Genomic DNA, 26,531 nt, shown 5'->3' on the forward strand with positions numbered 1-26,531 from the left:
TATTCAAGTAGTACTTTTCATTTGTATGGTTAATGTCAGCATGATGAAGTTTGTCCAGCTCTTAGCCATAATAGTTTTGACAACCGTGCTCTAGCTCCTTGGCAGAGAATCAGACCAACAGTAAGGTCTATAAACAGGAAACTAAAGGATGCAAAGGTCTGAGCTGTGGGATTTCCCCAAAGAGCCGAGTAGGTGTGTATATATCTGTTTGGTCAGCTGTGCATGTGAAAAGACACTTTGTGAATATTATCGCATCATATATTATCTGGAGTGATTTGATAATGTTATTTATATGCCCTGTAGATTACTTTAGATTAAAGGGTCTGCCAAATGCATACATGTAATTTAATGTGATGATTTGTAAATCTTCATGTCTAAAGTTATCTTGAAAATCTTGAGTAGTGTTCCTGTGGCTGAATTGGTAAAGCAGTGCAAAATGTGGGTTTGATCCCCAGGGAACACCCATAGAGAAACATAAACCCCCTAACTGTCCCTAATTGGGTCCCCAGTGCTTCTATCAACCTAGAAAATGTGAAAAAGAACATCCTAGTAACTTAGTTTTGGTAAACCATTCTCTGCAAGCATGTCAAAAACTAAGTCATTGAAATTTGGCTCCCCTTGTGATGTCAGGGTATAAAACCGCCCCTAAATCTGCACTATCCAACCACAGCACTGCCTTTTAGTGCAGACATCAGCTCATTTGCATTTTAAAGGACACACCCTACAATTTTTTTTTAAAGCATTTTAAGTTTATTTTGACAAAAAATATTTGTTTATAATAATAATTTATCATGGGTTTTCAACAGGGGTCCGGGAACCCTTGGGGGTCCGTGGTAGTATTAATGGGAGCAGAGATGTATAGTAACGAAAGTAGAACTACTACTGTACTTAAGTACTAAAAGGCCGTATCTGTACTCTACTGAAGTATTATTTTTTTCTACTACTTCCACTTTTACTTCAGTACATATTTTCGATGAGTTTTATACTTTTACTCCGATACCTTTTTTTTAATGTGCTGCATCGTTACTGGTTATAAAAATGTTACGAATCATTCCAAACCCACATTATCACTGCCAGAGTGGTGATACACATTACAAACACACACACATCGTGGTCTAAACCAATCGGAGATAGTAAAGGGCGGGCCCCTCCCTCCCTCTCACTCACAAATATGAACCGGTTGTAGACAAATGTGAAGCGAAGATGGAGCCAAAGTGCGCGCGAGAGAGAGACAAAATGCACGAAAGAAACCCTATGCGTGCGCAAGACAGAGCCAAAATGCGCAAGAGTGAGTCTGTACCTGCGCGAGAGAGAAAGAGAGAGAGAGAGAGAGAATGCGCGAGAAAGGACGAGTGTGCGTGAAAGAAGGAAACCTAAATACATTGAAACACCTTGTACCTTTACCTATTACCATTATATCGACTAATATTTCATTAATACTGATTTATCGCCTTTTCAGTTGAATTAATCTGAACATTCCTGTCCTTGTACTGCTGCTACAGCCAAAGGAATTGTGAGTGTCCTTTAGCTTAAACATTTAAAATAATATAAACAATATTATAATCAAACTTTTGACTGTTTTCTTTAATAACTACACAATACTTGTACTTTTACTTTCAGTACTTGAGTAGTATATTTTAAAATAAACTACTTGCAATGCTTAAAGGGACACTTCACCCATTTGCATTAATCTTTGTATAGTTAGAACCCCAGTCATGTTTTTGAATGGTCATGCATAATTTCCTCAGTTGGCACTGATGCAGGAGAAATACAAATTTCAGTGTTGCACTTCCTTCTTTCAATGATGAAAAATCATCATTTTGCATCATTGAAAGAAGGAAGTGCTATATCTTTGTTGAGGGGGTGAGACTACAAACACCCCTTTTCTCGGTCAAATAGGCACCAAATTCGAAATGTATGTTACATTTCCACTACAAATATGACACACTTTCAATAAAGATTAATGTTTCTATGGGTGAAATGCTCCTTTAAGTACAAAACATGTTTAATACTTTAGTACTTCAACTTAAGTGCTGTGCTTAAAGAGCACTTCAACTTCTACTCAAGTCACTTTTTTGATAGAGCACTTGTACTTTTACTCAAATCTGGGTCCCTAGTACCTTATACATGTCTGATTTATGGGAGTCCTACAAATACTGTTTGAATGCATTGTTTTTATATGCAATCAAACAAAAAAGGCATTAATTAGCTAATAATCAAAAATTAAACTTGATTAAAATGCGTAACACAATAAGTCTATGCAGTTAAATTAAAATAAAAAGTTGTGAAGCATGCCAAAAAATATTATTTTACTATCTTTGTAAAATAACCATCATAGCAAAGTATGTAAATCCAGTCTTAAAGGTCCTGTTTTTTCTATGGTTTTGTAGCTATGATTGTGTTAACAGTGCGCAATATAACACGTGTTCATATTTCACGTGTAAAAAAACACAGTATTTTTCAGACAACTTACTAATCTCTATAGCTCTGTTTTCACTGTCCTCAAAACGGGCTGATGTCTTCCTTGTTCTATGAAGTCCCTCCGTCAGAAATACGTAATGAGTTTAGCCTGAGCCGTTTGAGCCAAAGCTGGCGACTGACGTATTTCTGTGGGCCGAGGTTAGTCAGAAACTCTTATTTTAATGTCATGTACCCGGGAAGTAGCGGGCTGTAGTCCAAACCGGCTGTTCGCTGTAGGCTTTGAAAGGGGACTTCTGTTAAAGAAAATATATCGCTTGGAAAATATTTTGCAGGTATTATTTATGCCCTAATAGGCTAGCAACATTACACACTAACTAAAGTTCACCTTCCTGAAGATGCGTATAAATAGCACGAAGTGTAAAACTCGTGCAATACATACGCCAAATTCCACTTTGGCGTGCATATGATACGCAAGTCCTTCCCACTCACTTAAACGGTGCTTAAATCTTTTTTTGTCGTTTTATTTATTGGTTTCTCAATTTTTTTTGCTTTTTTACCATTTTCGCTTGGGTTTAGGGTTAGAACAACTTTTTGTTATATAAAAATGACATAAATGGGATCACGAAAAACAGGACCTTTAATTGATACATGTACTGGGGTCTTTGATGCACTAAGGGGTCCTTGGCCTAAAAAGATTGAAGTCATCTGTTTTATATGAAACATTTATAAAAAATAAAAATGATTCACACCAAAAATGATCCAAATTTTAAGTTAAAATCACAAAATAAGAGGTTTTTGTGGAACTTTGTAGTAGATTTACCAACAACAGCCACAATGGGCCCTATTTGAACGATCTGAAACGCAAGTGCGGATCTTCGGCACTGTTGCTATTTTCCCGGCGGGAGAAATAACTCTTGCGCCAGGTGCAAATCAATAAGGGGTTGGTCTGAAGTAGGTTCATTATTCATAGGTGTGGTTTGGGCGTAATGTCAAATAAACCAATCAGAACGCTATCCAACATTCCCTTTAAACGCAAGGGCGCAAGTTCCATGGCGGGTTGCTATTATTATGACGGATTTACCAGGCGCACGACAGGAGCGGTGCACAGCCGAGGAGACCCACGTTCTTGTAAGAGCAGTCAAAGACAGAGAAGTTGTTTTGTATGGGGATGGGAGAAACCACCCAAATCAGCGTCGGTTAAACAGGCGTGAGAGGAAATAGCCACAATTGTCTCATCAGCTGGCATCCCCATCGTTGCGCCAAGCGCTACAATGATGTCAGGAGACGGGGAATACCAAGCTTGCCAGTATAAATCGGGCACTCCGTGTAACGGGAGGTGGATCTGCCTCTACACAGGATCTGACGCCAGCAGAGGACATCACTGCGTCCACCCTCACCGCTGAATGGGTTTGGGGGCTTTGAAATCGGACCCAAGAAATGCAAGCAAGGTCCAACCCCAAAGTACACATACAAATCAAGTTCATATACATTAAGGTTTCTTATGAAAACATTTTAATGATTATTTACATAAAATAAACGTAATACAGCCACACAACAAACTTATGAAAATATTTTAATCGTTATTTGCATGAGAATTTTTTAACGCAGCCACACAATAAATAAAAACTTTCACCACAATGCTCACCACTATGATTTCCCTTATCTCATGTATTAATATTTTTTTATTGTAACAATTTATGATTTGCAAAAATAACTCTTGCATCTGTGTAGATTAGATAAGCAAAGTGTGTGCGCGTTGTCCACGCTATACATTATGGTCAAGTATGCGCTCTTAAAATAGCATAATGAACCACGCGCAACGCGCCACTAACTTTAGACTAGTTTTTTTTGGTCAGTGGCGCAATTGTTTTTTGAAACTGCAAAATAGCATCAGGGATGGTTTCCGCCGGAACACGCCTCCTTTTTTGCACTGAACCGCCCAGGGAGCGCAAGTTCATTCCCTAGTTTGCCGACGTGCGTCTGTGGAGGGAAAAACCCGCTGTGCGTCGGTGCAAAATACAAATGATACATGCGTCACTGACAAAGTCAATTGCGCTGGGTGCAAGATAGGGCCCTATGTGTCATTGGTTTGTTGCATAATCTTGTCACATATTGATATACAGTATTACCTACACTGCATTATTATTAGTGCAAAAGGTTTTAAAATATGGAAACTACATTCTTAGGGGCCAGGCAAGGTGCGCTGCACTGCCTTTTGTTTGGTCACTTTAAAAAAGAGCAATGCTGCCTGCACGGCTTTTTATATTGCTAGGCAACCACCGATGTCAATCAAATATTGAAGCATGAGCACTCTTTTGCTGTTAACTCGCTTGCTTGCTCTGACCATGATCAAGGGTGAGACGTGCACAAACACACAGAGACAGTGAGTGACTACAGTCTGGTTGTTCCAAACAACTGTAAACTTCCATCACCACAACGGAAACTCATTCGATTGGACAATGGAAAAACGCAAATGACGTCGTCAGGTGCTTTTCCACTCTGAGCTCTCCTTCAAAAACGTGTGGTGCGGCAGGCAGCAAAAAACCCAAGGCGTGCGTTGCGCATAAATAGCGTGCATAACGCTCACTGCCCATAGAAAATCATTAAAAATGCAACTGCCTTAAACACGTTTGGTGTGATCGGCCCCATACATTGTACAAGTTGGATCAATAGAAAAATTACTATGCCTAAAAAGTTTTTTGAACTGAAAAAAATGAAAAGTGTTTAAGTTAAGGTGTTGGGTGTTACCAATTAAAGTATTTTTTTAAGTTGATCCAACTTTAACAGTGTAGAGCTTTTCAATTATATAGAGGTTTTCAAAATGTTTTCATGTTTAGAATAGGACATATAAATAAATGTAATAAATGTGTAAATATGTAATGACAAATGACAAATTACTGTTACTACATCCTTCTTTTTGGCACCCCGTGGGCCTGTGACAGTTACGGGGTTACAATGTAAAAATAAAATGTAAATGCGATCAAGACACTAAAAAATCCACAGAAATATAATTTACTTTCTCACTATACACTGTACATATCATTTACACTAGACAGATGCATAAAGACAGATACAGCATGATTAAGCCAAATTTAAAATGAATGTTTGCTAATGTTGGCTTTCCAGATGTCATAGATTGTTAGCACACATGTATGTGTCATTGGAATCTGAAAAGATTTGCCCCCACTGCATCATCAGCAAATTTCACATGAGTAATACAGGGGGGTAATCTGGAAATAGTTTGTAACACATTAAAAGGGACATCTTAAAACATGAAAGGCTGTGAGTAAGGCATGTGTGGGTGCTTATTCGTTTGATCGATCTTGATTTAATAGTTTGTATTATCGGTTTGGAAAATATTATGTATTTGCTTTTATTCAACTTTTGTGAAGTTAAGAACAATTTAGTCAGTACATACAGACATATGAGCCTCTGTTTACTTGACCTTTAACTACTTGTTACCACTGCAACTGACTTTGACTTGATCTAGGCTGATTTAAAAAAAGTCTCCTTTAGTTTAACCCTTCAATCATTTTATATGTAAATGACGATTACTTTTTTAGCAGCATGTTCATGTATTTCTTACATGTTTTTTTTTTTTTTACATAATGGTTGTATATTTGTTAAAAGCCGATCTCTGTATTGCAAAATGTAGTTCCAATCTCACAAAGTTTAAGGAACTAATAACACGTTTATTACTCTTATTTGCATTTAATCTATAAAATGTGCCATGCCGTGGCTCCTGTGATATTCTGTTAGCCCGGGTTTGTTCTCGTTTTGATAAAGCATGGTATTTATCCGTGTTCAAATATGCAAACTGACCGCAGGTCACAAACTTGCACTTTGGTAAACCCTTACCAGTTACAGACTGGATCTTAGGGGAAGTCCTAATATACCCCCATGGTTTCACTTCAATGGTATTCGTTTAATTAGGGCTATGGAAGGTTTTATGATGACCTGTTAAAAAGCCTACAACACTACGCTCTATAATCCCATGTAACTATTATGTTCATTCTCACACTCATTGTGTTGAGGTTTCAGAACATTAACCATTTCACAATTCACACTTTGTTTGGTTGTGTTAAATGGGACAACTATTTAAACACACCGTTGCTATTTAAATTTGAGGTTCCTGGTTTTAAGAGAGAAATGGAAACTTAATGCTCTTATTCTATTTCTGCTGATATACAAAACCTCATGCCTGATGGCAAAATACATGCAACTTGTTTTTGTGGCTTGTGTTGTGACATTTTCTTGTGATTAAGGTCCTACACAAACTGAGCATTACCGCTGATGCTGAAGATAAATGTCATAAGTATACTGCACTACAAAGGCAAAGAGTGTGGCTTGCGAGTTAAGGTCTTCTGCCTTTGTACGGCTAGTTAAAACGTAACATCTTTCAATGCTCTATTGAGAGTTACCAGTATTTTACATCAATATAAGGTAGATTTTTTTAGTTGTTTAAATGCAGCTATTTCAACTTTTCAGAATTTTAGGCTTATTGCACGACTAATGTGTAAAATAAAAACCTGAAGTCCTGAACAAAACCACTAAATAATCACTGATTTAGCTTATCAGCCATCTCCAGAGGTGCACAGCGGTACATTTTTTAGTACATTTTTCAAGTATCTGTATTTTATCAGTGTTTATCTTTGGAAAACAAACTTTTGAATTCGAAGTAAGCATCATACTCCACAAAATTTCATAAATACAAGTTGTTGCTTTACATTTAATACTTAAGTACATAAAAAAATCTAGTATTAAAACTTCTAATTGCTTTTACTTAAGTATACTTAATGTACTATACACACTATATTTTAATGTAATTAGGTTTAAAAATAAAATGTAGTGGATTAAAAAAGCATGTTACAACGCTTTAATGTATGTAATAATGTAGTAAAGGTAAAAGTTTCCAAAGAAAACACTCGGATCAAGTACAGATACTTAAAAAATTTACTTGTTTAATTTTTAACATTAACTTTCAAAGCAGTATTCTTGAATTCTGTAAACCGCTTGAAATGAGGCTACTTTGATGAATATGAACATTTCTTTATGCACAAAAGCAGACTGAAGAGTGAGAGAAGTGTGATCATCACCTCTCCCACGCAGCTCATCACCTCTTCACATTTTTTTACACATGTCCCAGACCTGTGACTGACAGCATGTAATCTTATAAACTGAAAAAATGCATGCTACTGTGCACTGGAACAGACTTGAAATATGTTTATAAAGCATTATCATTTATATCATGTGTTCCAGGTAATACTTTATTACTAAGAAAACTGAGTAAAAATGTATTTTTAGACTGCATTTCCATTTACGAAACTGTCCATGTACGGCAAAATGTATGATCATCACTTGTAGATGTATGTGTAAAAGTGAAAGTAAGATAACCAGTGTTTGGTAACCCATACTTTGAATGTGACCTCTGCATTAGTGAACACACACACACAGGGCAGTGGGCACTGCTGAGCCCAGAGAGCATTGGTTGGACAGGTGCCTTGCTCGAGGACTCTTCAGTCGTAACCTGCCGGCCGTAAGATTCGAACCAGAAACTCTCGGGTTACAAGTCCGACGTTAGGCCATGACTGGTGTACTTCTGTTTATAAAGACTGGCTATGCACTTGTATTTACACAATTCAAATCTTTACTGTATGTCATTTAAAATTCAAACATTTTGTCTTTCAGATTGAAAGCCCTGGCATCAACTGGAGGCAGAAGTGTTCAGCTTGCATGTGACTGGTAAGTTTCCCTAATTATGACAAAACATTTTTGTCCTCTTTTTTTGCGTACTCTTACTACTACTAAAAACTTAAAGGGACAACTATAACGTTAGCCACTATAGGTCTCTGGTTTAAACAAATTTGCAGGTTACTTTACATATCTGTTCATGGATGAAAAAACATTTCCTGCTAAATCTAACGTGACAGTAGTAACACTTTACGATAAGGTTGTATTAACAAACTTCTACTGTATGTTAATATCATTATTTATTAATACATTTTAAAAAGTAAAGTTGTATCTGGTAACATTGGTTAAAGGGGTTTAAAGTGTGAAAATCTGGCTTTTTCCATGTTTAAGTGCTATAATTGGGTCCCCAGTGCTTCTATCAACTTAAAATACATGAAAAAGAACAAACCAGTAAACCATTGGTAAACCATGCTGTGCAAGCATGTAAAAAAATAGGTAATTAAGATTTCTCCTGTTTTCTCCACTAATACGGCCCCTCAATCGGCACTATCCAACCACGGCAATGCCATTTAGTGCAGAGAGAAAAAGAGAGAGAAAAAAATAATTGACAGAACAATTGAGCTTTCATTTCAACAAACCACCATCATTGCGATCAGTGTTTGCATTTCATCAGCTCATTTGCATTTTAAAGGGCACACCCAAAAACGGCAAATTTTTGCTCAGGCGTACAAAGTGGCAATTTTAACATGTTATAATAAATTATCTGTGGAGTATTTTTGAGCTAAAACTTCACATATGTACTCTGTGGACACCAAATACTTATTTTACATCTTTAAAAAAAATCTCATAATATGACCCCTTTAAAATTTTTGAATGCTCTTGTAATGCAATCTGTTAGTTTATCCTCTTTATCGCCATCTCTGTTTGAAACCTAAAATTGCATTTTTCATCTTTTTTGTTGGCTTTTTTGTTGGAGTTTGTTGACTGTTTCATTTAAAGTCACCATCATTGCATCAGTGTTTGCATTTCATTAGCTCATTTGCATTTAAAAGGGCACACCCAAAAACGGCACATTTTTGCTTGCACCTAAAGTAGCAAATTTAACATGCTATAATAAATTATCTATGGCTGTTTCTCAATATGCGTTCTTCAGTGATCTTGCGTCCTCGTGTCCTCACTCTACGTCATCATTAACGGTCGAAGTTCATTCCAATTCTCAAGAACGCAAGGACAGAGGACGCATGAAAATACCCGGATGTGTTCTTGATATCGAGGATGCATCGAGTGCAGACTGGCTGAAATCGCTTTACGCCCCAGAAGTCATTGCGGCAAAACTTCCGAGTTCGTTCTTCCAAGGTCGCCTGGCAAGACCGATCTCCACGAGGACGCAAGTCCGTTCTTTGCGTTCTTGGAATTGAGAAACAGCCTATATGATATTTAGAGCTAAAACTTTACATATCTACTCTGGGGACACAAAAACTTATTTTACACCTTAAAAAAGTATCATAATATGACCCCTTTAATGCACAATGAACTATCTTGAATAACTGTATTGACATTAAAGGGATAGTTCACCTTAAAATGAAAATTCTGTCATCATTGACTCATCCTCATGTTGTTCTAAACCTGTATGAAGAAGATATTTTGAGAAATGATAGTAAACACAAAGCAGATAGTGACCATAGACTTCCATAGTAGGAATCATTAACTGTGTGCTTACCATCATTTATTTAAAATATTTTCTTCATCATTTGTCAAAATACTTCCAAAAATTGTTTTCCTACTATGGAAATCAATTGTCACTATCTGCTGTGTGAGTACCATCATTTCTGAAAATATCTTTAGAACAACATGAGGATGAGTAAATGACAGAATTTTCATTTTAAGGTATACTATCCTTTTAACAAACATTAACAAAGATAAATTGTGCTTATTGTTACTTTATAGCTAATGCGTTTACTCAAGTTAACAATTTTAACTTCACATTTTATATATGTGACCCTGGACCACAAAACCAGTCGTAAGGGTCAATTTTTGGAAATTATGATTTGTAAATTTGTAAAGTTTATACATATGCAAATTGGATAAATAAGCGTTCCGTTGATGTATGGTTTGTTAGGATAATATTTGTCTGAGATACAACTATTTAAAAATCTGGAATCTGAGGGTGCAAAAAAATCTAAATCGAGAATGTTTGAATGTCTGAATTAACTTAAATTAATGATTTTGACACATACAATGTATTTTCGGCCATTGCTACAAATATACCCATGCAACTTACTTAAGACTGGTTTTGTTTTCCAGGTTCTGCTGAACACAAAGAAAGATATTTGTAATCGAGCAGGAAACAGGAACACCATTGACTTTCACTGAAAGGAAGAAAAATACTATTGAAGTCAAAACTGTTACCAACATTGCTCGAAATATCTTCGTTTGTGCTCAGCTGAACACAAACCATACAAGTTTTGAACAACTTAAGGGGTGCGTAAATGATGACAGAATTTTTATTTTTGGTTAAATTATCCTCTTAAGGGACGGTATTGCCCTCTAGTGGTTCCTTTAATTCATCTTTACCCTTCTGGTTCACCAAAGTTATGATGCGGTGTCTTTGCTGTATCATTTGTGATCACGTGTTCGTCTTCATAGGCTTTTCTCCCATTTGGATGACCCTTTTCTGGATGACCCTTTACCTCGAGAGTATGTGCTATATCTGCGTCCCAGTGGGCCTTTACAAAACCAACTTTCCCATTTCTGGCAGCAGTCTCGCTTGACCTGTGGCAAGAACAAAGCTCACAACATCTTTCCACACATCACACTCTGCCAGTTCTTTATGGTGAGACACAATATTTGTTGTTTACCTCGTCAGGCATTTTATCTCTTGTCATTTCATCGTGTTACAAAATTTTACAGCTCTTCCATATATATATTTGCAGTGCCCAGACAATAAAGTTGAGGCTCTGCGTGAAGCCCTACAGTCCACAGTGAAACAGTGGAGGGGGAGATTTCCCAGCTCTCTGCCACTGGAGCTTTACACCTCCGCTAACTTCATTGGCCTGTTCGTGGAGGAGCAGGTGGCTGAAACTCTGAGGAAGTTTGCGACTGACTTTGCGGTGGAGGCTGCCACTAAAGCTGGTGGGGAAGCATGATCAGAGCATTTGTCACAGATGGTGCTTGAATTGTGCTTTCATTCGCTCATTTTGTCTCCCGCTGTTAGGACTGTTTGTATGTTGATAGAGTAGTTCACTTAAAACATAAAGTTCTGCAATTCGATTAAATTCTTCTCATTTACTTTCCCTTATTTCCAGTGGTGGCCGGTGACTTCTTTTACTGTATGAGGGCGCACGATGCAAAGCTCGTCAAAACATGTATTTAGCCCTTCATGTCAAAATCTGTGTTTTGTGCGTCATGTGCATCATGCGTCATGTCAAAATATGTGCCTGCTGCAGATGCTTCGAAGGGGATGCTTATTTCATTTCAAATTGATATGAGTGACACTTTCTTGTGAGAAATTAGGGACTGTAGCATTCCAAAATCTTTTCCCCCTTTTTTCATACATAGCAGTGGCGGCTCGTGACTGCTCTTCCGAGGGGCGCTAATTCAAAATAAGTGTTCAGAGTGTCATGTGTGTTGCTCATGTTTTCAAAATATGTGTTTGTTATGTCATGTAAACCATGTGCATCACGTGTTTCGACAAAATAAGTGCCTGCTGCACACGCGTCAAAAACGTTTATAATAAAAGAGACGCTGATGTTCACAAAATACACGCAAGACACTCCCTTAACAGTAAGTTCTTGAATACGCATGAGATTATGCGAGTAACGTGAACGTCTCTTTTATCATAAACCCTTTAGACGCGTCTACAGCAGGCACTTATTTTGACAAGACACGTGATGCACATAGGATCTCTCGACGCGCAGAACACACATTTTAAAAAAAGGACCCACACATATGACAGGCTACATACATGTTGTGACGAACTTCCGCCACTGATACATAGTCATGTAGGATTTCAGTGGGACTGTGGCAAGGAAGATGTTCATTGGCTAACAAGATTATCTTGATCTTTTTCTCTTCAGAAAGCTAACACGTATAGTATATAGAAGGGCTCTTCTGTAATTTTGTTTCTGGTGGTAGATAATAAAATAAGGAAAGTGCAAAAAAATTACCATAGCATTTTCACTTCAAATAGCACATTAGCATGTAAAGTACATTTAAAGACACTGTTTTTTTACATTTATTTACAAAGTGGTTTCATGCATTCATAAGTGGTCATCTTGTTTTCTTATTCAATAGATGTTCATGTGGAACCTCATAAAAAGCAACTTCATTTGACTCTAGCTTATTACTTTCCAACCAATCATTTTTCTTCCTTGGAAAAGTTGGCTAAAGGGATCGAGGTCAAGCTGGGCTGTGATTGGCTCGCTACTCTCTTCTCACGGGACATGCGCTTTGTGAATCATGAGGTGACGCCCGATTATTTGCTTTATGTTTAATAGGTTTTTTTAAACTAGTTTCCTGAAACAGACAGTACTGTCTCTTACCTCTGTCTTAATTTTTAGACTTTGCGAGTGATGTACCCCTACATGCCTCAAAATGATGATGAGCTGGAGCTGGTGCCAGGAGATTTCATTTTCTCATCTACAGTGGAGCAACTGAGCACTAGTGAGGGCTGGGTCTATGGTACATCTCTGGGTACAGGCGTCTCTGGACTGCTGCCCGAAAACTATGTCAGCCCTGCTGATGAATGCGACACATGGGTCTTCCATGGGTGAGCTGAGAATGTCACTATAATGAACAAACATATCAATCATCAACACGGCTCATAAAGGTGCATGCTAAATCAAGTATGACTATTACTATAGCTTATACATAAGGTAGTGGGTTTGTTCAAATCAGTATCTATAAGTGTTAAAGTTAAATGTGTAAGTCATCCTGAATGGTGCCTCAAAACTCTTTACAATATATGGCTTGAGGTGATGTTCTGTATTTGTTTTGCCCCGTGGACAACACACTCGAAAATAAAGGATAGTAGAATAGTTTTTGGCTGGATGGTTCCTTTAAGAACCTTTAACATCTAAATAACCTTTTTGTTATACAAAAATATATTTGCTTTGGAAAAGGTTCTTTAGACTATAAAAAGGTAAGACAGAAATCTTTCTTTTAGGAAACTTTGAATCAGAGGCGGGGTGCAAGCCAATGTTGACATTTGAAATCACCTAAACAAACACGCCCCTACCCTAATAGAATCTAGACCTTCTTTTGATAGACCCGCCTCACACATACGCAACCCAGGCAACCATGTCAGTTAGTAGACACGCCCCTTTACTGCTGATTGGCTACAAGTGTGTTTTGGTACTCAGCCCGACTCCCTTTTCCAAAGTGTTTTTCAAAAATCATGCACCCCGCCTTTAATGGTTCTTTGGGAAACCAAAAATGGTTCTTCAATAGCATCATTGTGAAAAACGTTTTGTTGCACCTTTATGTTTAAGATTAAAGGATACTTCATGTATTTGCGCTAAACGAGAGGCCCTTAACCATATTTTGAGACAAGAACATCGAAGAAATTGGTCTTTGACAGACTTCCTGACAACACAAATTCTGGGAATTTACAAAATTGACATGTAAATTACACGGGAATATATGGGATTTGTGGCGAACGGATGAAAATGACTCGGATATCGAGGAAGCTAATTATTCAATGCATTTAACCCTTCATATGCTTCTTGCACAGGTCACACTCATTCTTTTGCACTTCTCCATCGGAAAAGGGTGGCAAAGAGAGCAAATCATTGGACGGGCTGCTTGGCCTTCGTTGCTTGGATAACTCAAAGCTGAGCGATTCTGCCATCTTCAGTGTTATTTGCCAACCAATGCAGGTATCTGATTGGACTTGGACAGTGTTTCTCAATCCTGGTCCTCGAGTACCCCCTTCCAGAATGTTTTAAATGTCTCCTTAATTATCACACATGATTTAACTCATTAGCTTGTTAGGGAAACATTGGCCCTGTCCCAAATGGAGCACTTCATGTGGACTTTCGGTCTCTTGGCCTTAAATTGCGCATGCTCGCTTAGTCTACAAGTCCGTAGGGAGTCACATCTGCCATTTTTATGCTCCGAAGTGTGCTCATCAGCGCCCCCTTTGCACTCTTGATGTGGTCTTCGGGGAAGCTCGCACTGCAGCAGGCTTTGGGCACTTTACCAACCCAGAAGTCCTTGCGAAAGAGCAATCAGACCAATAGAGGCCCTGTCTCAAATGGCACACTCCGGACTTGTGGTCCTCCTCAGAGTTCACACTTTGATGACATCATGTAGTGCAGACCTTAGGGACCTTTGATGCGAGTCCACGTGGTTGCACCGGAGTCGTATTTTCTTCGTCAAGCCGGAAATAGGAAGAGAAGTTGCCTGTCAGTGTGAACTCCTCCCTTCCGTCTTCTAATTGGTCTGATTGCTTTTTCGCAAGGACTTCTAGGTTGGTAAAGTGCACAAAGCATGCTGCAGTGCGGGCTTCGCCGAAGACCGCATCAAGGGTGCAAAGGGGGCGCTGATGAGCACACTTCAGAGTGTAAAAAGGACAGAGGGGACATCCTATGGACTTGTAGACTAAGCAAGCACGCGCAATTTAAGACCACGAAATGAGTGTCCCATCTGTCATTTTTTCGCTCCAAGTGCACTCATCAGCGCCCCCTTAGCACCCTTGGTGCGCACTTTTCCAACCCAGAAGTCCTTGCAAAAGACTACGGATGGGAGGAGTTCATACTGATGGGCAACTTCTCTTCCTATTTCCGGCGTGAGGCTCAAGTCTGTCCCAAAATAAGACTCCGGTGCGCCCTCGTGGACTCGCGTCAAGTGTCCATAAGGTTTGCACTACATGATGTCATCGAAGTGTGGACTCTGAGGAAGTCCATAAGTCGGAAGTGTGCAATTTGGGACAGAGCCATTCTGGAAAGTTGGTTCAGGTGTTTTAAATAAAAAGACATCTAAAACTTTCTGGGAGGGGGTCCTCGAGGACCAGGATTGAGAAAAACTGGTATAGCAATCACATTACAGTAACAATAAAAGTAACATTAATCAAAATAAAGTTTCTTGGCTTGTTATTTATTAATGAATTTGTATCATTATGAGGGTTTAGGTGCAGCGATCCAACCTTCAGTCTCGCCCGCCTAAAAGGACCCTGTTCGTATGTAGGCATGGAGAGCGAATGGATGTTGTGTTTGGCAAACACTGGCTCTCACAATGTTCTGACTCTAAAGGTAAACAAACTTGTTAGTTTATGGCTTCTCACTCACACCGTTAGTTTGTAAACTCACTTTGTCTCCCTATAGGCAGGTATATGAGAAATAACCTGAATATGCCTGCTGTGCTACCTGCCCGGGGTGCAGAGCAAAGGTTATATGAAATGGATACTCCTATTACAGTGGTTGGATTGACACAGGCCAGGATAGTGGGTATGTTTACAGATTGTTTTAAGATGTATTACTGTAAGAGGAATTGTCTGACATGCCTTTCTGGGAATCTGATTCTAGGTGAGGCTATACTAGAAAGTAACACCACTATTGATTTTGTATACTGCTCACCCAGCCTCCGCTGTGTCCAGACGGCTCATGAAATCCTCAGAGGTATGTACCTGTTGTCAGTGGGTCAATGTTTTTACATTTCATAAAGCTGTGTGACACTACTGTCATGTGCTCTTAGGATTGCAGCAAGATGGCAGAATAAGTATTCGGGTGGAGCCTGGGCTTTTTGAGTGGACTAAATGGGTCTCAGGGACATCTTTACCTGCTTGGATTTCCCCCACAGACCTTGCTGCAGCCAAACTAAATGTAGACACAACGTACAGGTAACATATCCTAAGCACTTCCTGTTAGGGGTATTTTATGTTTAAAATTCAGCACTTGTCGTTTTGTCTGTGTTTCCCAGCCCTTATATCCCCATCAGCAAACTAACCGTCTCAGAGACATACGAGACGTATATTAGTCGGAGCTACCAGGTGACCAAAGATATTTTGGCTTACTGCAAAAATAAGGGTAAGTGATACCTGATTCTTTTACCTAAAAATGTCATAAACCTAATTTGACCTAAAGACACACTATTTAATTTTCGCCACTAGAGGTCACTAAACAACAACAACAATGGTGCAGCTTGATGATGCTGATGTGAGAGAGTGTTTAATGATGTGAGTTGTAGTATTCACCATAACTGTCGATGAGAATCGACCCGACAGGACTCAAATCATGTTTATGGATGATGTGATGGCATAAAGTTTTATACATTTTAATGTGGCTTGAAGTACTACATTCGCATGCAGCGCTGTGAACATTGATTGGCGTATAACTTCAAAGCATCACGAGAGCAACGCAACAGTCCTGCTTTTAAATTGCTCTTATGATACTTTGATGTTTTAATGCAATAATCTTAAATAATTTCATCATATTGGATTCTCCTAGCTTTTTATTTATCCTACTTTTCACATTAGGAAACAACATTCTGTTTGTTGGACACGCTTCTTCGTTGGAAGCCTGTACCCGCAAGATTCAAGGCCTTACACCCAAAAATCCTAAAGATTTTGTGCAAGCTGTACGAAAGGTACCTTTTTTGTGTAAATCACAGTTTTTCATAGTATTTTTTTTACCTTTATGGGTCAATGAAGTGATGTTAATTATTTTGTGTCTGTATGGTTCAATTAAGTGTAAAAGGGTTAAAATTTCAAAATACATTTGCAGATTACTTGTATACATTTTCTTTTTTTCTAGTTTATTTCATTTTGAAAGAATATTTGAGTGGTAATTGCAAAAGTGTCAATGGGGTGTAACCGGTCTGCGTCAATTGGTGTAACTAGTATTTTTTTAAATTAAAATATAAATATATATTTATAAAAAATGTGGAATAAATTATAATCATGGGTAATATTATTTTTTTTAACATACATTTTTACATAATTTGTCAAAGATTATTTAGAAAACAGATCTGTTAGCATATGTCAGAACAAATATTACAAAAATGCATTAAAATGTACATTTATAATTTTTTTTTTTTTTTTGATGATTACGCAGGATAAAATATTTAATATTTCTCATTCTTTGACACAATTGGCGGTTACACAATTTGACATTTTCAGGTTCATTCAGTCTAAACTTTCATAAAAATTGTGCAAATGAAATTTTTTATTGCATAAAATTAACATAAATACACTATGTGCATTGAAATAAACCAGATGCGTGCTTTTAAAACAAGTTTTTTTTTAAAGATTTTTGAATTTCTTATCTTCACTGCAAAAAATGACTTTCTTACTTAGTATTTTTGTCTTATTTTTAGATATTTTTACTGAAAACTCTTAAATTAAGATGTATTTTCTTGATGAGCAAAATGACCTAGAAAAAATAAGTCTAGTTTTTAGACAAAAAATTTAAAATTTAAGTGAATTTGTGCTTAAAAAAAGCAAAGAAAATCTGCCAATGAAATAAGAAAAAAATTCTTGAATTAAGTGTTTATGAAAAAAGTAAACTTATTTCAATAAACTTTTTCTTATTCCATTAGCAGATTTGTTTGCTTGTTCTAAGCACTAATTTACTTGAAGGTGTAGCGGAGGATTTTCTCGAATTTTAGAAAAGAACCGCCTTCTCCACTTTTTAAAAAAATGCAATTGCGCAACACTCCTGATTGTCAACTTGGAGGACCAATAGTCTTGATGATACACCTGGAAAAAGAAAATCATCCACAAAATCTTTAAAGTTTATATTTTTGGTCTAAAATAGACTTATTTTCTTAGGTCATTTTGCTTATTAAGAAAATATTAATCTTACATTTATATAATAAGTTAAATATTAAATATAATAATAATAATTTTAATTTAAGAATTTTTTTATATTTAAATGAAAACAAGACAAAAATACTAAGTAAGAAAGTCATTTTTTGCAGTGTTGCCAAACCATTTTTGTCACTGCCCCTTATACTTTAAATATGATGCATCATGGGACCTGCCGTTTGCCTCCAGATTCCATACTTAGGTCTCTGTGCCTGTGAGGAACAGGGGGATACAGGAATATGGCAGCTTGTGGACCCCCCAATTCTGCCACTTACTCATGGGCCCAATCACAGCTTCAGCTGGAGAGAGACCCTACAGCAAGAATGACCTCATCTTTATAGTCTTTCCTCAAGGGACACGAGGAGAGAGACTGCAATGATACCTAAACTGGAAGCACAAAACTGAGCGTTTTTAATATATATGATATTTGTCACGTTTATGTTTAAATTATGCAAATGAGATGTTGATATGAAATCTGTCGAGTTTTGTGTTGCACAGAAGACCGCACTGATGAATGAAAATATGCGGTAGTGTGCTTTTAAACAGGCTTTCTCGGGCCATTGGCATAGTGATAAATAATACAATAAAATAATGCAGCAGTTATTGTAAACATCACTTCCTGACGTGCAAATATGTACTTTGCAATTACATGTTAAAGAATTTAAAGGCAATCATGCAATCTCATAATACTTGTTTTAAATTGATTTGCATGCAAAGAAATTGCAAAATCATTTTAGCATGCATATGATATACAGTGGTGTATAAACCATATGCCAGAAGGGATATTTCAAGAGAATTCAATACCAAGCCCCCTTTTCTATATGTTGGACTTTTAGTATTTCTCAGGAATGACAAATAGCTCTCAGATGTTGTAAATGTCTTGGTTAAGAAACTGGGACATCAGACGTTATCTTTCATCTTTTAAATAGTGGTCAAGTGTATGGACACAGTCTGAGCATCACTACCATAAAATACATTAAATGATGTTTGACTTGCAAACAGTTTTACTTTAGATAAATACTGATAATGATATATATAATATAACATAACATACCCACTGAGCAAAAGTATGTCCAAAAGACGTCTTTTCAACGTCTTTGTCGGACGTTGAAAAGACGTCCCCATCAGGGTGCAGAATAAAAGGTTTTCCGACGTCTTTTTCTGACGTCTTTTGGACGTCCAATAATGACGTCCATAGGACGTCTTTTTAAGGTCCAAATTTAGTTGAAATGTGGTCATTGTGTACATATTTTCAACGTCTTATAACGTCAACTGCAGACATCATTTAGCTAAATAAAGACTCACACTTTGCACTCCATTAAACGTATTTATTCAAAACTTATTTTGTATAAATGTGGTTGTGTGTTTGTGTGTGCACAAATCCATAAAAGGTAAATACAACAGTTAAAAACAATACAATTATAACATTTGAAAACAACATAAATAAACAATATATATACTTTATATTTTTTTTTAAAGTGCATCTATTCAAAAAGTAATGTTAAAAAAAATGTTTATTGTGTACCCCTCCCTTTCTTAATGGTGCACGTTTAAGATGGTCTTAAGCATGTTTTCTTATCAGCTGCTCTGTTGCATCTTTACTACATTACTCCACCTGTAAAAATGGAAAGACAAAAAATATAAATATGCAAAAGCAGCCTGAAGTCATACACCAAGTACACATACATGTTATAAGAAAACAGCAAGGTTTAAATCCTTTGTACACCCTTACTTCATAGCTTTTGCAGCACTGTACCAACTGTCCTCTAGGTGTAAATTTTCACCTCATGATTTATCATCTGTTAACAATTTCCCTGTATTTTTACAGTGCTGGCAGCACGTCTATTTCTTGTTTATTTTTAGTGTATTTTACTGTAATACCTGTAATAATCATTTTCCTCACAGCTGCTCTTGTCTGCATTCAGCCGCCGCACGCACACACAGCAGCCTGTCATCAATCAGTGCACGTGACCAGAGCGATCTCTCTCACGTCTTAATGCTACAGTATCATAATTCATCTCTCAATACAATCACTCTCTGCTCTTGACTAAGGAACTGTTATACTTCATACGAATGTGTGTATATTTAATACATACAGTAAAGACTGTGAAGTGTTTTATTTTCAGTACTCTTAGGAGACAAAGTTTTTAAAGAGATATTAAATATCTCTTTGGAGAAGAGTACTAATTTATTTGATTCTCTATTAAAACAATAATATACCCAATTACTGTAAGTAATATAACAAAGGCAACATCTGTGGTATTACTTTATCTAGAAAAAATGTAACAGTTACAGTCATCAAATAGCTTGCATATCAGCTAAAAATTGCAATTGGTATCGGCCGATCGCGAAGATAACAGATCGGTAATTTGTATCGGCTGCAAAAATCCTGATCAGAGCATCCCTAATCATATGGATATAATGATTAACTAAACAATTTGTATTATGTAATAGGTGTAATTAATGTAATTGCCTTCATAGCTTCATTCTGTATGTTTTTAAAAAGACTACAAATGTTTTCATAAAACTATAACATTAATACCATATCATAGGCACAATTAGTTGGTTCAACAGCCTATTCCTTAAGTATATATGTCCTCAAGACAGGCATTTAAGCATACCCGTGTGTATATGAACATTTCTGTGTAATAAATAAGTCGCAAAAAATAACTTGATCTGTTCCTTGTTGCAAGTAGGCGGCTGTGTGCGCGTGCATAAGAGCACACTGAGTGAAGACAAAAGTGGTCAAGTTCTTTATGCTTTAAAGTGGCTTGTATTTTTAAAATGACATGACTTACAATGACGTGCAAATGCCAGCTTGGTCAACTGCCTGAAATGCGTGCTAAACTATTGTATTGCAGTGTCAACTCGCAGAGGGAAATCATTGCAAAGCAGAGTTAGCAAGTGCTTTCAGCGATGTCTTCAGCCTCCTGTGCTGATTGGCCGGACTCGTGACTCCCAACAAATCAGATGGGCGGTAGGCGGGCATTGCTGTAGGCAACTGAATAGAGTGCCCTGTTCCGTGTTCTGTCGGCTCTCACTAAATCCATGGCTGCGTCACAGCCGGAATAGTGCATTTCAAAATCAAATTACATTATCGGCAAATAGGCTTTTAAAATGTCCGATGTCGATAATCGGCAAAATGCTTAATATCGACGTTTATAATCGGCCAGATTGATAATCGGTTGACCCCTAATTTTAACCACAGATTCTTCACAGCCAAACATTTAGTATACCCTCCTTGAAAATGTCTCCTTTGGTAGTGAAAACAGCACAAACTGAAAACACAGCATGATGTTTACACACTCACTAGCTGTGGGCAGGTCATAGTTTTCGTTTCTCCCGCAGGCAAGGCTGTAGGCGGAGATTAGTATCTCGTGTGACGTGGAAAATGTTATATGGACTGATTCTCCTGTCTGACGACTCGTTTCAGTGAGTCAGAGTCGACTCAGAAGCCAATAACTTTATTAATCGTGCACTTTTTGGTTCAACTACTTTGCACATTGTTTACATTGATGGACAGCTACATGACACACTGCAATACAGGTCAGTTTCGATTTTGGATCTGTGTGGCTCTTTAATAATAACTGAATGGTGACTATGTATATCAGGGTTCCCCAAATCTTATCCTGGAGGTAAGGAACACTACAGAGTTTATGTCCAATCCTAATCAAACTTACCCACCTGTGATTTTCTAGTGATCATGAAGACCTTGATTAGCTTGCTCAGGTGTGTTTGATCAGCGTTGGAGCTAAACTCTGCAGTGCTCCGGCCCTCCAGGGTAAGATTTGGGGAACCCTGATGTATATATAACATCTTAAAAAAAACCTCTACGTTACAATCACACTTGTGTGTTTGTGTGTGCTTAAGAAAGTATGTACGTTTGTTCTCTAGAACCGGGGATTTGTACATGTACATTATTTTCACATTAATATTGGATGCATTTCTTTTTTCGACAAATTAAACTATTAAAAAATTGTAACTTGTCTTATTCACATTGTAGCGTCGTTTAGACACAGATGATCAAAAACAGTAAATCTTTTAAACACCTTCAGAAAAACCAAATCAAGCCCAGATTTTTGTATTCAAATTTAGACTATTTAGGAAGTCAGGGTTGAGATGAATGGCACTGAAAACTAAAAAAATGACTAACCTTAAAACCAGGAATTACTGGAGGCAGTGGAGAACGAGGTAAAATCTAATAAACTAAAGAAAGAACATTAATATGTTATTTGCAATTGTTGACACACAATATTACAGTACAGTCATTACCAAATGTTGAGAATTATGTTATTATTAAAGTCAAACTGCAAGAATGTGCCAGGCAGTTATAAAATATCTTAGGATGCCAATAATCAAGACAAGCAAATAGGTGAAAGTTATTACATGCGTGTGTATAGATATGCAGTCTTAAACAGGGGGACAGTATGGGGTGGTTTCCCAGACAGGGATTAGCTTAAGCTAAGACTAGGCCTTAGTTTAATTAGGAAATATAACTAGTTTCAACAAACATTACTTACTAAAAACATTACGGACAGTTTCCCGGACAGGGATTAGATTAGTCCTAGACTAAAATAAATGTAAGAGCTGTCCAAACTGAAAACAACTTGCACTGATATATCTTAAAATACATTAGTGTCCTTTGTTTAGCCTCAAAATGGACACCAGTAATGTTTTTAGTAAGGCATGTTTGTTGAAAACTAGTTATAATTCCTAATTATACTAAGGCCTCATCCCGGCATAAAATAATACCCGTTCGGGAAACCACCCCTACTTGTGTGAATTTGGACCAAAACAAAGAGCACTGATGTGTTTTAAGATGTCACTGCAAGTTGTTTTCAGTTTGGACAGCTCTGTCTAATCCCTGTCCGGAAAACCGCCCCTATAAATAACAAAGAATCAACAAATCAAAATGATTTGTAGGCTACATAGTTCTATAAGGTTCAGATGTTCATAGTGCTTTTCAGCATCCTTGCATGTTAACATACAGCCAATAATTGTTGTGCATTTAACGTTAAAAGTTAGCCTATACGATCTCTAGCTCTCACTCACACACCTGTTTATAAGGAGTAAAATACAGGTATCTTATTATTAATAATATAAATAGATAAAATCAGACATTGTTGAATTTATTAATAACGAATTAGATATTTGTATTATCCCAAAACAATTTAAATATACACTGTAAATGTGCATTTTGCATGTGGTGAGGGGCATAGCTGTCTATGTAAACGAGTAAACGAGATGTTGTCATTTTACTATTGTGATTCTGTAGCTGCTGGTGTTTAATTGCTAACTATATATAGTATAGTGTATTAACTGTTGTAGTTAAAGAACTAAATGCTGATCAAATTTAATCAAAATGTTGATTAAATGTTTTGGGCATTTTTTGTGCAGTTGGGCGGGTTTTGGACAGTTTTTGGGGAAGAAACCGTCAAAACTGGCAACACTGCATTTGAGCTTAGCTGGCGACTGATATATTCCTGTGGGTGCAGGTTAGGAAAAAACACCTCTAATATTGACATCATTCAACCGGGAAGTAGGGGGCTGTAGTACAAACCGGCAGGTCACTGAAGGCTTTGAAGGGTGAATTGTATTAGAGAAAATATACCTTTATCATTTTGCAGGTATTATTTATGCTCTAACAGCAACATTACATGGTAACTAAAGTTTGGAATATGGGATCCGGAAAACGGGACCTTTACATGAAATTAAACAAAATGGTTAATTAAAAAGATCTTAAATTACCTCAGGAAAACTGGCACTACTGAAGGAAAACCGGCACTACTGAAACATAATTGAAAAAGAGCAAGATATTACAAACGTCAGCATATTAAAATTTATTTTGTTTTCTTTGAGGTTAATCAAAACAAATACTTACTGTACAAAGATGCTTGGTAAAATATGGCTCTAAAAAGAGCCTTTGGGGTGTATGTAGGTCCTGTTTACAAAAACAGAAAGGAGAAAAAGAAGTCAAATATATTGCAAATGCCTTTGTAAATTAATATGCATTCAGTTTTCATTGATCTTTATTGACTAAACAGTATGTTAAGAACATGACAGAAAAGACAATTATTCTATTTTGTTTCAAATCCAAAGGTTAATAAAGGCTCTTAATTTTATGAATAGATTGCTAGGCAAAGGGGGTCATTATCAAGTTATCATCATATTAGTTTCCTTACTTAATCACTTCTTTGTCTGACTGTCTACAGTGTCTGTGCGCTTGTATTGAACTGAGCTCTTTGATTGACAGGTGAACTTTTACCATAGAAGCCCACTTTTAAGCATGTCACTTAAACAAAATCATTAAAAATGCATTCAAATGGTTAATATTATAAAAGGACGGATGTCATTTTTTGTGTGGGAAGAAAGTCAATTTTACGACCGTGTATTTACTTTCACATGGCTGTTATTAAGGAACGAGTTCCCCTCGGACTGAAAGAGATAAACGAGTTCCCCAAGACCGTCTAAAATAACTCACTGAAAAATATTTAATACGCGAACATAGTCAGTTAATAACACCTAACCAAGGCATCAGTTCGTTAATAACAACTAACCAAGTCTGAAAATAGCCTACGGAATGTCCGCGGTGTCAAATTCTGTCATCCGTTTATCGAAAACAATTCTCGAAAAACTCGACGTTTTCTAACAAAAATATTTTTGACAATAAAATAAGTACACAAAACAAAATAAACACACACTGTTTGAAATGGATAAACATAACTTACCTGTTCACAGCAGGTTGAATCCGTTGAGTACGTTTACGGCTGGGGCTCGCTTAATTACGTCTGTTGATCACGTGCAAAAAAAGATCACGCGCCACCTCGCCACCTAAGCTTTTACACACCCTTGTGGTTAAACTTAAAATTGCAATGTTGATTATTTTTGTAAATCACACTTGAATTTGGTTTAATTTGCAAATTACACAAAAGAAATGCAGTAGATTTTGGCACGCGTTGTGAACATTCATTCATAAAAATATAACATTTTTTTTCACTAAAAAAACAACAACGTAATGTTACATTGTTTTGAATCAGAACTCATATGTCGTTTTTATTGCATAAGTTTTTATATATTTTTTTCTGAACCTGTTTTGAACGTTTAAATGACGTCCAAGAACGGACCCTCAAATATTGAACTGCATATCAACGTCCAAAAGACGTCGTAGTCAGACGTCCAAATACTGTACTGGATCTGCACGTTGTTTAGACGTGCAGATTAAGTGCAGATTAGGTTCTGGACCGACCGACCCGATATGGACATAATCTGAACGTCCTTTGGACGTCTCATGTTTGTTGGGTAACTACTGTTTAATGTTATACAAACGTAGACCATATAACTGAAAGTAACAGAAATGATTAAAGCTATTTTAATTCTTTTCTTTTTGGTATTACGTGCAGGCTAATAGCCGATTAGGGTTAGGCCAAACAGCAAGAAAAACTGGATAGAAATGACTTGAAATTGTTTATGAGCTAAACCCCCATCACCCTTGAAAGATATTACAATTACAGTTATTAAAAGGGTCCTATTATAGGCAATGGAAAATGTCATGGTAGTGGTTTTGGAAAATGTGTTGTGTCCTTTACAGATAGGGGCCATTTTGTCAATCAGGTGTGGTCAACCTGGAAATGAGTCCGGAGCTCAAAGACATTGTCATTGATGACCTACTGAGGATCCGGAGCTGCACTGCCAATGAAACTCAGGGTTTAACCTGAATCACCTGAACACTGTGAAGTCATTCAGGACAGAGTCTCGCCCACAGGCCGCCCACATCTGATGCATATGGCACACTTTTCTAAAAAAAAAAAACACTTTAGCAGCTTCGCAAGTTGTCTTCTGGTTGATTTTTACAGTCACTTTCACCAGCTGCCTTCATCTTAACAAAGTATTAATATTATATAAATTTTGGCTAAAATGAACAAGAATACTTCTGGTATGTCCAACAACAGCTAAAATGTCTGTGCAAAAAAAGTAAATATATGATTAAGTAATAAAATGTTATTATAAAAAAGAGTTATGAGTCTTAAATTCTCATTAGATGAGCTGTATTTAAAACTATTGTGGAATAATTATTAAAAGTTTTTTTTGCTAGAGTTAACGGAGCTCTGTTTTGCAGTGTTACGTTATGTTAACATATCAAAATACATTTTTAGGTAAATAAATATGATTAATCATTATATTAACCTCTGATATCAGTTACTTCTATCTAATAAATTGCTTGTATCAGACCTCAAACGATACACTGTCGTCGCCCTCTGCTGACTGCACTTGCTAACTGCATATTTTTATATTTTTGAAGCGTGTACAATGGTCACTTTTGTTTGTATATGTAAAAGTCTTCAAAATCTAAGCGTCTAATAATAGATTATGATCAGTTGTTATTTATACAATTTAAGCATCACAATATTATTATTGTTAGGCCGTGGGAATGAGATCCCCGACCTTTGCAATGCTCTACCAGCTAAGATATTCCAACAATAATTTAATAAAATGTAACAAATTATTTAATATGTAGACAATAATTTAAATGTAATGCATAATTAAAAAATATTTAATGAACTTGTGTTACACATGTAAAAGTCTTTATTTTACTGTCTATGGTAAAATTGTGCGCGTG

The 26,531-nt window shown here is 36.8% G+C and overlaps 1 protein-coding gene and 1 long non-coding RNA gene across 2 annotated transcripts in view; one reads left to right on the forward strand and one right to left on the reverse strand.

Moving 5' to 3' along the window:
• ubash3bb (ubiquitin associated and SH3 domain containing Bb) overlaps positions 1-18,529 on the forward strand; it is a 29,357-nt gene extending 10,828 nt beyond the window's left edge. Inside the window, exons 2-14 of the mRNA XM_055196389.2 lie at positions 8,110-8,163; positions 10,759-10,945; positions 11,046-11,244; positions 12,406-12,575; positions 12,672-12,880; positions 13,844-13,988; positions 15,242-15,362; positions 15,435-15,557; positions 15,636-15,728; positions 15,805-15,949; positions 16,030-16,136; positions 16,586-16,695; positions 18,104-18,529. Coding sequence (XP_055052364.2) covers positions 8,110-8,163; positions 10,759-10,945; positions 11,046-11,244; positions 12,406-12,575; positions 12,672-12,880; positions 13,844-13,988; positions 15,242-15,362; positions 15,435-15,557; positions 15,636-15,728; positions 15,805-15,949; positions 16,030-16,136; positions 16,586-16,695; positions 18,104-18,241 — 1,801 coding nt within the window. The 3' untranslated portion in view covers positions 18,242-18,529. The remainder of the gene's footprint in view (positions 1-8,109; positions 8,164-10,758; positions 10,946-11,045; positions 11,245-12,405; positions 12,576-12,671; positions 12,881-13,843; positions 13,989-15,241; positions 15,363-15,434; positions 15,558-15,635; positions 15,729-15,804; positions 15,950-16,029; positions 16,137-16,585; positions 16,696-18,103) is intronic.
• A 436-nt stretch (positions 18,530-18,965) lies between these two features.
• Positions 18,966-25,220, reverse strand: LOC141349127 (uncharacterized). Its single transcript, XR_012367793.1, has 6 exons — positions 24,643-25,220; positions 23,796-23,855; positions 23,663-23,701; positions 22,068-22,112; positions 21,595-21,730; positions 18,966-19,529 (listed from the first exon to the last, which is right to left on the reverse strand). It is a non-coding gene; the product is annotated as an uncharacterized lncRNA (long non-coding RNA).
• Positions 25,221-26,531: the final 1,311 nt, after the last annotated feature.

Source organism: Misgurnus anguillicaudatus, chromosome 24 (assembly GCF_027580225.2).
Source record: "Misgurnus anguillicaudatus chromosome 24, ASM2758022v2, whole genome shotgun sequence".
In the NCBI taxonomy this organism is placed as follows: domain Eukaryota; kingdom Metazoa; phylum Chordata; class Actinopteri; order Cypriniformes; family Cobitidae; genus Misgurnus; species Misgurnus anguillicaudatus.